A 12,462-nucleotide genomic window follows, 5' to 3' on the forward strand; every position below is an offset into this window, starting at 1 on the left:
CCCCCCCCCCCCCCCCCCCCCAAAAAAAAAACCTGCCTTCCCCGTCCGCGAGGCAGCACCCCCAGTGCCTGAGGGAGATGCCCATGTGCAGGATCGTCCCAAAGAAGAAGAATGTAACCCCTCCAGCATGGCTACACCCCCCCAAACACCCCATTCCCTCCTGGAAAAGCCTTAGTCCCCTCTGGAAATCCCTGGCCTTTGAACCTCTAACAACAAAAGTCACTTTGCTTTCAAAGAAATCCGCCTCTCGATGGTGAATTTTTACACTAACTGCTGTGGCAAAAGACACCTCTCCCCCTTTGCCCAGCAGGCAACGCACCCTCGTTAGGTGGCTTTAATTGGCTACAGGCATTGCCAAGCCAGGTTTAGCAAATGCCCTTTAAAACCAAGCCCCCAAATGCTTTACCTCAGCTATTTCTAATTTGTGCCTCCCACTAGTGGTACTTGAGCAGTCTAGGTTTTAGCAGCAAGGATTTTTCTACCCCTGAACACATGATGCCGAGATGTCGATGTCAAAAGATGAGACTCCAAAGGAAATGCTACGATTAATTAAAGAGCGGGGAAAAAAGGAAATTGTTTTTCTTCAGATAGGTGCTCCTAGGCTGTACAGCGATAGCTTTTTTTTTTGTCCCCCATCCCTGCTTGCTCTTACTGAGTTATTATTTAATTATTATTAAATTGCTTAAATTAAAACCTGACTCTGAGCTGCTGGAAGATTAATAGGAAGCTGAAAAACCCCATCCTAGGAAAGGAAACTTAATTGAGATTAAAAGTGACACTCACTCTTTGAAGTTGGTTTTTTTTTCATTACAATTTGAGGTCGTCTCCGTTCGGGGAGGGTTTGTCAGCGCTCCTGAACCCTCGTTAGTGCTCAGAGAGTACAAGGCGGTTGCTGCTTCCTCTAGCACAAAACCAGTTCTGTTACTCAACATAAAAAACACACCAGGGAGAACAAAAGGACAGAGCTGGATGTATAAAAGCCAAAGATAACCGCAGTCTCCTTGAAGCCCAAGAAGTCCTTAATCCACTTCTACTCAAGACACGTTTCCTCCTCTGCCGGATGATGGCTGGGATCTCAGAGCAGATCCTCTCATTAAAAGACAGGCTTAGCAGTGGGGAACATAAAAAATTAACATGAGATGCCATTGCAGGGTAAGAAGTAATCTCTAGCCTCGTGAGAAGCAAAGAGGAGGTTGCTCAGGTGGTGTCTAGCAGAGCAACCGCACCCCAGCGCGCCAACTGCATCAGGGAAATCCAGCTTAAATACAACCCTCGGAAAAGGGGGAAGGATTATTTTGAACCCAGAGCTTTTCACCCAATTGTTGCGCATACCAGCACAGCACCGAGGGCGATGAACCGTAGTAAGGTCTTAAACTTCCCTTGTTGCTGAGAGGAAGGTAAATACCCACAGCCCAGGCTCTCTTGAGACACCCAAGCACGCACATGCAGGCAGTGGAGGGGCAAAATGAGGGTCAGGGTCCTTCCCCTCCTTCCTCAGCTACCCAGATGGGCCAGGGCATCCCCGGAAAACCCCTTCCACTGCTCCAATGGAGCTGAAATGGCATCAGGCCGCTCACCAAAGGGGATTCACATGGGGCTTCGCCGGAGCGACGTCGCTGCCACCGCGGGAGGCTGCCTTTCTCCCGGGTCTGGAATAAAACTCAAACCAAAACCGTGTGCTTGTCACTATCGTCCCTTTTTTTTGCGTGTGTAGGTACCTGCTAACAAGCGGTGGCTCCCGCTGCCCCACTGTTTCTTGTGCGATGATGTCTGCGGCTGCAACTTGCAGGCAGAGCCTTGGGTCTCGCAGCGGCTGTGCAGCCGCTCTGCACCCTGCAGTGGGTGAAACAGAGCAGGAATCGGCTCTTGGAGAGCCAGCGAGCCTGGGGACAACTCCACCAGCGCCTTGTGCCACAGCGAGGAAGCCATATGGGCTGATTTAATCTCCTAACAGTATTTTTAGGGGTCGATTTGGGCTGGGGAGGAGCGTGGGCAGAGGGGAGGTAGGAAGGCAGGATGGTGGGTCAGACCAGGGAAGCACGGGGCAGGGGGAGGGGGGAGAACGCAAGGGCAGGGGCTGTGCTCATCCAGAGGGCACCCCGTGCTCCTTGTCCCTGTCCCCAAGGGATGGGGCAGGGCTGCGCCAGCAAGGTGAGCACCCAGGGACATGTCCTGCACCCAAAGCTTTTATGTAGCATTTCTTTACACAAAGAAAAGCAAATAAGCTCAAGCAGGGCGTTGCCGGGAGAGCAAACACACACAACCAGGCAGGCAAAAACCGGCTGGAAAACAAAACCGGAGCCTTGCACCCATCTCCTGGCAGCAGGGACCCCCCAAACCACACCGGGGGCTCCTGCAAATCTCCTCTGCATCAGCCGTCTGGGTGGCTTTAAGCCAAGGTGGCCATCACCACTGTCACACACCTGGCCCGAGCTCGGCACAGGGACAGTATTTTGTACTGCGTTCTGCAGAGCACTCAAAAACCACCAGGTTGGGCACACGAGACCGAAAAACCACTCCAATCCTAAACCTCTAAACTCATTTTTTGGGGCCACAAGGCCCGCTTTGAGGTTGAACCCACTGAGCACCAACTTGGTTTTGGAAGAAAAACAACCCCAAACCCATTTTCAGCAGCTACACCGGCAAAACAAGCTAGGCAAGTCGCTGGCGGAGACGGGGCAGCAGCGGGATGGCACCTTTCACCCACCAGGTCACCCACAAAATCAAAGGCTCTGACAGCCCCGTAACGCCGGGGCTTTGAAGCAGCAGCTTCGATTGTCCAGAAACGTGGCCAAACCACACAAATGCCCCCCCCCCAGCACCCCAGGGTGCTAAATCTCCCCCCAAAAAAACGGGGTGACACCACCCCAGCCCCCACTTAGCCAACGCCACCTCTGCTGTGGCTTTCAAGTTGGGCCGTTTTCACACTTTTTACCCTTTTTCATGCATTTTGCTGCATGGACCAGGCTAGCAGGGGGGATTCGGGTTGCGGATGGTCAGGGAGGAGGAGGAGAAGGGGAGGAGGAAGGCTCACCCTGTCCACCCCGGCAGGATGGGGCTGCAGCTCAGCACCCACCCCAGGCACCCGCTGTCCCCAGGGTGGCCCTGCCACCAGCTTGAGTGTCACATCGCAGGCTCTGCTGCCACCTAGTGAAGAAACCTCCCCATCCCCTAGGCCTGGCCCATCCAAACATGTCTCCCAAACATGGCCAGGGTGACAAAGTGCTGGAGAAACAATGCTGAGCACCCACCGGCATCCCGGTGGTGCTGGACCCCGCAGCATCCCCCCTGCCCTGCCCCATGGGGTGCGACACCGGGGCAGGGGCACACAGCCCCAGGATGTGGCCAGCAAAGGGGCACGGGAACAGGCCAGATTCTGGGGTATCCCATTTCAGGGCTTGCAGCCCAGCACCACTGCAAGGATGCTGGCAGCAGGCAGGGACATGCTAGAAAATCCTGGTTTTATTTTTCATTTAAAAGCTGTTCTGAGCCTGGAGGGAACAGCGAGCTCTTCTCCAGGTTGCGGGGATTTGGCCCCATCAGCACTTGTAGTTCCCAAAAAAACAGGAAAGAAAACCAAAATAAATCACACAGGTATCACCAGCGTGCTCCCAGAGGAGGCCGCGGGATAAATCCTGCAGCACTTGGCTCCGCACAGCGACAAGGTTAACACAAACCAGGACACGGACACATTGCGATCTGGGACGTTCACTGGTGCCAGCTGTGGGCTCCTTTGAGGGTGTCTTAACGAGGCAAAGGGGGCTAACAAAGCCCTGGTCCAGCACCGTTCCCAGGTGAGGTCCCCAGCAAGGACGTCTGGTCTGGGGGACCCTAAAGTGCTTTGCAGGGACACAGATGCACACACACACACCCCCCTAGGATGCCCCAGTGCTCCAGGAGAGATGGGATGGGGGCTGGTACAGAGCCCAGCGGTGCTGGGGGAGCCCTGGATTGCATCCCCACCCTTGGGTGCTGGGATAGATTATGCCCCAACAGGGCTGGTAGCCCCTTTCTCCCCATCCCCTCAAACCCTCGGGGTTGGGGCCATTCCTCCAGACGTGGCCCCATGGGTACTGAGAGGGGGACAAACAGGTGGGTTGAGCCCAGAGCCACTGCCCGGGCTTCACCCGGAGCAGCAGCAGTAACTCATCCCACATTTCTGGGGGTTCTTGGCGAGCCTAAGGTCTTCTTTTAACAAGAAAAACCCAAGTCTGGTATAAAAACTGGCACCCGTTTTAGCAGCAAGTGCTAAGGGGAGGTCCAACTGCTCAGCAGCCCCAAGTTGTCATCCGGTGCTACGGCACAGCAGCATCCCAGGGAGAAAATGGGTTTCCAGTGGGACAGGGAGTTGGCACCAGTGGCTGTGAGCCAGCTGGGTGGTACCACCAGGAGTGGGTGCCAGTAGGAAGAGAGAAGATACTTGGTCCCATTTTACCAGCTGAGGGAAAGCCAGGCCACGTGCAACAGCCATGGCCAGGAGGATGCAGCTCCGGGATCCGTTTGCAGGGGGGCATTGTCTCGGCATTTGGCATCCATCCTCTGCCAGCGCTGGGGGTAACAGTCACCTGCAAGGAGAGAGGGGGCTAAGAGGGGGCAAGTGGCCATGGGGGCACTGTACCCCAGCCCAGTGCCCAGGCTCAGGGGCATGAGGAGGGACACCCCCTGATGTCCCCAACCCAAGGGAACCCACTCCCATCCATCCCTTGCTGATGCCCGCAGTCACATTAGCCCCAGGGCGCAGCCCAGCTCCACCGAGATGCCCCGGTGCTTCCCATAACCAGGGAACCAGCCCCAAACCCACAAGGAAACCTTTCCCCAAGGGCTAAAAGCCCCAGGAATGGCAGAGCTTTTCCCAGTCGCTCAAACCACCAGTTGATGGAATCATCTACTGCACAGGGATGGCACTTTGGGGTCTGCTGTCAGCCACCCCAACAGCAGACACAGGATAAGGAACAAAGCATCCCTGGGACATATCATGGAGCAGAGCCTTTGCACCTCATCCCTCGGGTCCTCCACTCGTGATGTGACCTACCTGCAGTAAAGTGTCCCTAAGGGTCCCTCACCTCCTGTGCCCGCGGGAGAGGTAGTCCCGGTTCAGAGAGCAGAGCTGCTGCTCCAGACGGAAGATGCGAAATGCCAGGTATGAGGAAGACACAACCAGGAGGCAGATGCTGGGAGTAGAGGAACAAGCACAAGCGCTCAGCGGTCAGTGGTTGAGAGGGATGTTCCCAGCGTAGACCCCCAACCCCACCCCGCTGCAGCCAGCCTCGGCACACTTACAGCACGATGAAGATCTTCAGGAGCTGGTAGTCGGAAGGTCTCAGCTCTGCCACACAGCTTTGCTCCACCTCCAGCTCCTCCTCGGTGTTTATTGCACATTCTGAAATGCAAGCCTGGAGTCAGCAGCACGGCAACACTGGGGAGACACTCGTGCTCCTCCGGCAACCAGGAACCTTCAAGCATCAAATATTCCTCCTCCATGGGCTAACGCTGCCTGCACAGCAACTCATACAGATGCATGCTGAGGGCTCAGACCCTGCAGGCAGGACACCCCACCCCACCCCATTCCCAAGACCCCATCACCAACTCCCAGCCTCAACCTTGCTCATCCGCAAGGCATAAATCCCCTCCACGAGAGTGGAGGATGGATGAACATTTTTGGAGGTTTATGCCCAGCACTGTGTGCGGGGCAGGGCACACATACGCATCCCTGGGGCGGACACAACCCTTACCCGAAACCAAGGGCTCCTCAGAGGTGAAGGAGCTCTCCTTGGTACTCAGGCTGCTGACAGAGGTCCGGTGGATGCACTGGTAGTTGGCGTCCGGCAATGACAGTGACAGTGAAGCGGGTGACACCTTCCTCCACTTGCCCTCAGGAACAATCACCTCCTGCAGGAACAGCCCCAGGTGAGCCGTGCCGCCGGCAGCAGTTTCTCCCATGAAACCGGCAGCATCGAGGATGTGGTGGGGCCAGGTTTGCACCCAAACCTTATGGCATCTCCACTGAGCAACCAGCACATCCAAAACATCATCCTAAGGGGGAGCTGGTCCTCCACAACAACCTGGTGGGAACACAGGTTCCTACTGCCATAAGGAAGGACCTGCCCATGCACCCTATGCCTGCCCCAAATACCAATTGCTGTCTCCTCCATCCCTTGATTTTAAGCTCAGCAGAGTCACCGGTCATCTTCCAAGAGCCCCTTGCCCGCCCCGTGGCTCAGCATCCCAGTCCCAGCACAGCCCAGGTCCCTGGGGCTGGAGCTGCCGAAGGCCTACGTCCCTCAGAAGCATCGGGAGATGCTTCCAGCCTGGATCACTCCCAATTCACTCCTTGAAAAGCACATTCAACCCCTGGGATGCCACCAGCCCACAGGGGGCATCCCACTAGTCACCTCCTGTGCCCAGCCTGATGCACAGGGCCACCCCCCTGCTCAGCGTCCCTGGCATGGCCACAGAACCAACAGCTTCGTGACCGAGCGGAGACAGGGACAGGCCACCCACATTTCATGGAGGGGACATTCCGCTGGCTGGGGACGCAGCTGCCATGGGCAGAACTGAGCCCTGCCATGCTCCAAAGGCAGCAGGATGCGGCCCCTCATGCTCCCTTGGTCACACTGCGGTTAAGCAGCCTTTTCCCTCTCCAGCCTCCTGGCTATAAGCTGTCACAGCCATCCCACAGGTTTTTGGATAATTCAACCATATTTACAGCCCATTACCCGTGTTGATAGCTGTCACCAGCACCACCTGGTGGGAGCAGAGTGGCAGTGTTTTACACATCACTCTGAAGTTTTTCAGTGTATAAAGGGACCCCAAGACCAACCAGCCAGGGCATTGGCCTGTGCTGAGCCATGGGTGACCAAATCGTCCCCTTAACCCGGCTGTTTCTGCCAAACTGGGCTATAAGGATCCCAGAGGATGAGCTATGAAGGCAACGGCAGCATCCTCATGCAACCTTTCCCGGCAGCGAGGGGAGAGGACCAACTCTGCTCCCTGCAAGCATCTGCTGGCTGAGCCTCAGGGTGCCGGGAAGGCATTAAACCCACCAAGGGGGCCAGGGAGGATGCCCACAGCACGAGTTCATGGGGGTCCTTCCCTCGCCCAGAGCTGCCTTGACCCTCACCAGTGACACAGTGTCGGGCTCCTCCGTCAGCTCCTTCAAACTCAAGCTCTTCTTACTTGAAACCTGAAGAGGAGAATGAAATGGGCTTTACTGGCTGGGGCACCACCTCTCCCTGCTTTGACCTGAGCCAGAAAATTGAATTTTGACATTTCTGGTGAATCTATGAAGAGCAGCTGCTTAAAATTTGCAAGAGCAGGGATTTTGGGGATGAAGAAAAGCATCTGGCAGAGGACAAGGCACCACATTGCTGCTTCCCGCTGCCGAAAACCCTGCGGGGCTGTGGCTGAGCCAAGGCCTCCTGCACCAGTCTCAGCTCCCGGTGGAGGGATAAACCATTGGAAGGGAAAAAAAAAAAAAAAAGGAATATCTGGGCAGAACCAGGCACATTTCAACGAATAAATTCCCCAGTTCGGTGACAGGGCCGAGTCACCCAAATCACCGCTCCAGCGCACCCGGCAGCCAGCCTTCCAGGTAGGATAGGGCTCTGGCACTGCTTCCCACGTGCTTCAAAGGCAGGGACAAGAGGAGGTCCCCACAACCCTCCTCTCCAGCTCAAGGGCTGATGGATTTCTTCCCCATTCAGGCTTAACTCAATTTTTTTTTTTTTTTTTTTTTTTTTTTTTTTTTAACTGTTATGGCCCATCCATGTTCAGGGTTAACTCAATTTTTTTTTTTTTTTTTTTTTTTACTTTATACCATTTTTCCTTCCCTTAAACTTTAGATCCGGGGAAAAGGCAGCTATGTGCGGAGCAGCAGAACTAGTATTACTACCAGATTATAAATAATTCATATACATGCCCTGGGAGAGAGCAGAAACGCTGGGCTCTGCCTCCATCATCAGTGACCCAGAAAAGGCCACTGGCAGCTCACAGGGATGGGACGCCTACGCAACACCCAGGGACGAGCTCTGGCCCGCCGGGATGCTCAAGAGCATGTTAAGAAACAGCCACCCTCATTTCAAGCTACGAAACAGGGACAGCGGGACAGCCCCTTGCATAAGGCAGAGGGGATGGTGGGGATACAGCAGTGTCATGAAGCCTTGCCGTTCTCAGCAGGCTCCTGCCCCTCTTGTCCCTTGCTCCCAAGAAGAGGCAGCAGGGCACCAGGAAGGGGTTTGGGAGCAGTCCAAAGCCTTCGTGGCAATGGTGAGGAGCTTTGCTCCCCAAGACACAGCCCGAAGGGGAGCCTGTGTCTATTGAAACGCTATCTGACATGGTGTGGAGGGTACCTGCAGGTGCGTGCAGACTCTCCTCAGGACATCGTAGACGCTGTCGCGGGAGATAAGGGACACAAAGATGTACTGCAAGAGAAAGAGAGAAGCTGCAGGGAGAGATTCCCACCATCCTCCAGTTCCCCACAGGCAGGGAACTGGCAGAGACATCCCACCCTTGAATCTCCCCTCCTTCAGGAGCCGCAGTCCCCACAGGCATCTCCCTGTGGAGTTTCCCTGCTGCTATTTTTGCAACCTGCTAAAACCTGGACCAGATTTTTTTGGGGCCAGTTTCGCTCAGCTGCTGTCCCCATGAGGGCCTCCCACACTCAGCCCAGAGGGATGTGTCAGCAAATGGGGCCAGGAGCAACCAAAAATGTCCCCACAGATCAGCATGAGGCGACATGGGGCAGCGCTCACCTTGCAGAGCCCATGCGATGCGCAGAGCAGCCTTGCTTTGAATGCCCAAATCCTGCTTTGTCCCACCCAATGCTCAAATCCCACAGGAATAACCCCCTCCCAAAATCCCACAGGAATAACCACCTCCCTGAGAGGAGACAGGAACACACTGCCACAAGCAGCACCTGGGAGGGCGAGGACTCGGATGCGCCAAGCAGGACTACGTCAACTCCCTGTGGCTCACAATACCTAACACGATTTAAAGGCTGGAAATTCATCCCCTTAACCAAGTTTTACACCAGCTCAAGTTGAACACTGGCCCAAACCCTTCCCCTGCTTGCATTTAAGGAGTTTAAAGGTTTTATTTGAGCCTAGCAGGGATTTGTCAGGCTCGGACGAGTTTCACTTGGGCTTTGCTTTGCCCAGAAACAAAGTGAAATTCAGAAACAAAAGCAAAGCTTCAGTGTTTGCCCTGGCTGGCTGCCAGCACGGAGAGCAGTGCTCGCTCTCCGGCCGGCCCACGCTGTCAGCCGGGGATGGGAACTGCTTCATTCCCTGCTCTCAAATCACAGCCAACTCGGACCAGGGCATCCTCTGGCTGCAGCAAGGCCGGGTACCGATGCTCAAAGCACCGGTATTACCTTTCTGCTGGCATTGGTGGTGATGGCCAAGCCATTGGGCAGCAGCCGAGCCGTCTTGTGCTTTTTTATCAGCTGTACGGAGACCACCGGGATCACAACCTGGAGGGCAAAAAGGCATGAGGATGGGCAGGGACGGGCACGGCGCAAGTTCGGGGAGTTTCTTTCGCAAGATGGAGATTTAACACGCGTCATAATTATGCCCCAAGCAGAGCAGCGACGCAGGGATTTGTCATTTCCCAGAGACAGCTTGCTTTTTATTAAAGGTCATGGCATCCACCCCACATTAATCTCAGCCTGAAGGCAGTTTCTACTCAATCAAAACAGCGAGGACAAGGGGAAAGCATCGTCCAGTGAGTCTCCCTAAGACCCATCACGAGAGCCCCCTGCAAACCCAGGGAGGGTTAAAAATAAGGCAGGATATAATTTATGGCAGGATAATTTCACTGAAACCCCGTACTTCCATCAGATATTTGCTTAAAGCAGCTGATATAAATAATTCAGTTCTTCAGCCCAGTTTTAAAGGAAGTCGTCTCTCCCCAAGATCCCTGTCAGCCGCAAGACTAATAGGGAAACGTCAGATTGTAAATCAAGAAGAAAAGGCAGGAGAGATTCAACTCTCCCCCTCCGAAACCTTTGATCTTCCTTTAAACGCTGCTGTGGCTTGTAGGAGGTTTTGCATCAGGGAATTTTAAATCAAACCAATATTTGGTTTCCCCAGGCAGATGCCGCAGGTGATCAGAGGGGGAGGCACAACCACACTCCCCTTCATATCGGCAGCTTTTGATGGGGATTTTGGCGGTATCTGGGTACAGGAGGGGATGAGTGGGCTGTGGCATGGCCTGGACTACAAGCCCTACAGGACAGGGGTGGAGCTGGCCCCCACGTTACCTTGATGTCCTTCCCGAAAAGGTTTGCGTAGAAGCAGAGCCAGTTGGGGGAGATGTAAAGCCTTCCCTGGATGAGGATGTCTCTCTGGAGGGCGCAGGAACAAACTGCAAGGCGGAGAGAGGGACATGGCAGACCATGTGCCACATCCTGCCGCCCCTGTGCCCGTCCCTTGCCATGCCACCCACCTTTTAGCACGCTCTCCTCCGTCGGGATGTCCTTGAAGAGCTTGTGGTACTGGGAGTTGTACTTGCTAGCGGCCTGAAAATGAAGCAAAGCACAGTTATCCAGTGACCTTGCTGACAAGGAGACCCCCCCCAAAAAAACCAACCACCCTCCTGCAAAAATATCTCCCTCTCCCCGCACCCGGGACCAGCACAGCAGGGTCCCACCAGGTTGGGGACGGCGGAACCGAACGGCTAGAGGAGGGTCCGATGATCCAGCACCCAAATGCTGTGCCATCCTCCCAAATAAACATTTCCCCTAATATCTAAGGAGGTGTCTGAGCCTCTGCAAGGAACCGGTTTTCCCCCTGAGCTCAGCCGCAGGCAATTTATTTTGCCCAGCGGTTTCTCTCCTCCTCCTCCTCAAGCTTTTCCCTTATTCGGGGCACGGTGACAACACTTGCTTTGCACCCATCGTGCCGCGCCATCCAGCTATTTATATTCCTGGTGCCTCTTCAAAGCCTGCCAGCAGCCACGGCGGGAGGCTCGGCGGATTCGCCCTTAAATAATTCTGTATATAAGTTAAAGGCTCTGAAGCAGTTCAACACTTTGCATTAAATCTGCTCAATTAGCCTTGTAAGGTGGCACTGGCAGATTTGTGTCCCCTGTGCCGGAGGAGGCAGTGCCCTGGACCTCAGGGTGCTCCCCAGGGACACGGCTGTTCCCGCGGCAGTGACGGCTGCCACCCAAAATCCAAAGGATGAGATGCTTTGCCAGGATGTAGAGAGATCCAGCACAGCTCGAAGGGCCTGGGGCAGTGAGGCTGGTTTGCAGGCAAGACAAGGTCACCTTTGCTCCGCACACCCTGTCACTGGATGAGCCGGGCCCTAAGAGGATCAAGGCTCTGCATCACCTGGGGTCAGCTTAGACACCTCCTGGAGAAACACTGGGATGGTGACGGGTGCCGGCAGGGGCGTTTCGGGGGACACAGGGGGACTGTGGCATGGCCTCTGAGCCACCCTGGGGCTGACTTGACCAAGAAACATCCCCTAAACCCAGCACAAACCCTCCCAGATGCCTCTGAATAATGGGCAAAATATTTTTCTCCTTCATCTTTTCCATGGGGAAAGGCAAAATGCCTTCTCCCTCCGCTCCTTCCTTTTCCAGAGCATCTCTTGTTTGTAGACAGACTGAAAAAGCTCTACTTCGGGCACGATTTGAACAACCAAAAAGCTTCAAACAGACAGAAATCAAGCTGCTTGCAGTCAAGATTTTCACTTTCTCCTTTGCTCTGGACGGAAAATCCTGGAAGTGTTGGCAAGGCAGATCATGAGCCACACGAAACCATCATCAGCTCCCCTGAAAATGCAGGCAGGAGCCTCTGCCCTGCACCAGGCGCCACTGCAGCTTCACCTCTGGCTCCTGCAGCCCACATTTGAGACCCTGAGCAGGTTCCTCTGTGGCAAACAGCCAGGGCCAGGCTACAGCGAACCAGCCCATTCAGTCACAAAGCCAAAGACTTACCACTTCCCGGTGGCATTTCTTGATGTCCTCATCTTTCAGGGCTTCGTTCAGGTGGAGGCTAGAAGGAAAAATAATAATCAGGTAAGGGAAGAGCCCCAGGTCACTCACCTGCTCCCGAAAACACATGTGCTGCCAGAAGAGACGCAGCAAGACACAGAAGACCAAAGAGACACCCCAGGAAGCCACACTGTGGGTGTCTCAACAATTTATTTTAGCATCAGGCATGCAGTGACATCGCTGAGGTTAAATAATGGCTGCAGGAGAAGTGCCATGGTGGAGGCACCAGCACCGGGGCACCTGCACCCAAAATGTACTCTGACACTGGGGGAAGGATCCTGGATGGGTTAGGAGCTGGCAACAGGCAGCTTCAGCCAGGTCAAGGTTTCCCCAGGGAAAGCACAAATGGGAATTTGGGAATGTGACCAGGACAGGAGGATGGACTTGGCTTTGGCTGTGCACGGGGGAATCCATCCACATCCCTCAAGCAGGCAGAGGAAGGGAGAAACCAAAAAGACAGTG

The 12,462-nt window shown here is 54.8% G+C and overlaps 1 protein-coding gene across 1 annotated transcript in view; it reads right to left on the bottom strand.

Annotated features, from left to right (window-relative positions):
* Positions 1-3,707: 3,707 nt before the first annotated feature.
* The window catches only part of GRAMD2A (GRAM domain containing 2A), an 11,918-nt gene continuing 3,163 nt past the window's right edge, over positions 3,708-12,462 (bottom strand). Inside the window, exons 3-12 of the mRNA XM_009643896.2 lie at positions 11,944-12,001; positions 10,444-10,516; positions 10,259-10,362; positions 9,371-9,469; positions 8,349-8,420; positions 7,121-7,183; positions 5,733-5,889; positions 5,281-5,380; positions 5,064-5,171; positions 3,708-4,565 (exon numbers count right to left, since the gene is read on the bottom strand). Of these exons, the coding sequence (XP_009642191.1) occupies positions 4,562-4,565; positions 5,064-5,171; positions 5,281-5,380; positions 5,733-5,889; positions 7,121-7,183; positions 8,349-8,420; positions 9,371-9,469; positions 10,259-10,362; positions 10,444-10,516; positions 11,944-12,001 (838 nt within the window). The 3' untranslated portion in view covers positions 3,708-4,561. The remainder of the gene's footprint in view (positions 4,566-5,063; positions 5,172-5,280; positions 5,381-5,732; positions 5,890-7,120; positions 7,184-8,348; positions 8,421-9,370; positions 9,470-10,258; positions 10,363-10,443; positions 10,517-11,943; positions 12,002-12,462) is intronic.

The sequence above is a fragment of the Egretta garzetta genome, unplaced genomic scaffold, assembly GCF_000687185.1.
Source record: "Egretta garzetta isolate BGI_Z169 unplaced genomic scaffold, ASM68718v1 scaffold287, whole genome shotgun sequence".
NCBI classification, from domain to species: Eukaryota; Metazoa; Chordata; class Aves; order Pelecaniformes; family Ardeidae; genus Egretta; species Egretta garzetta.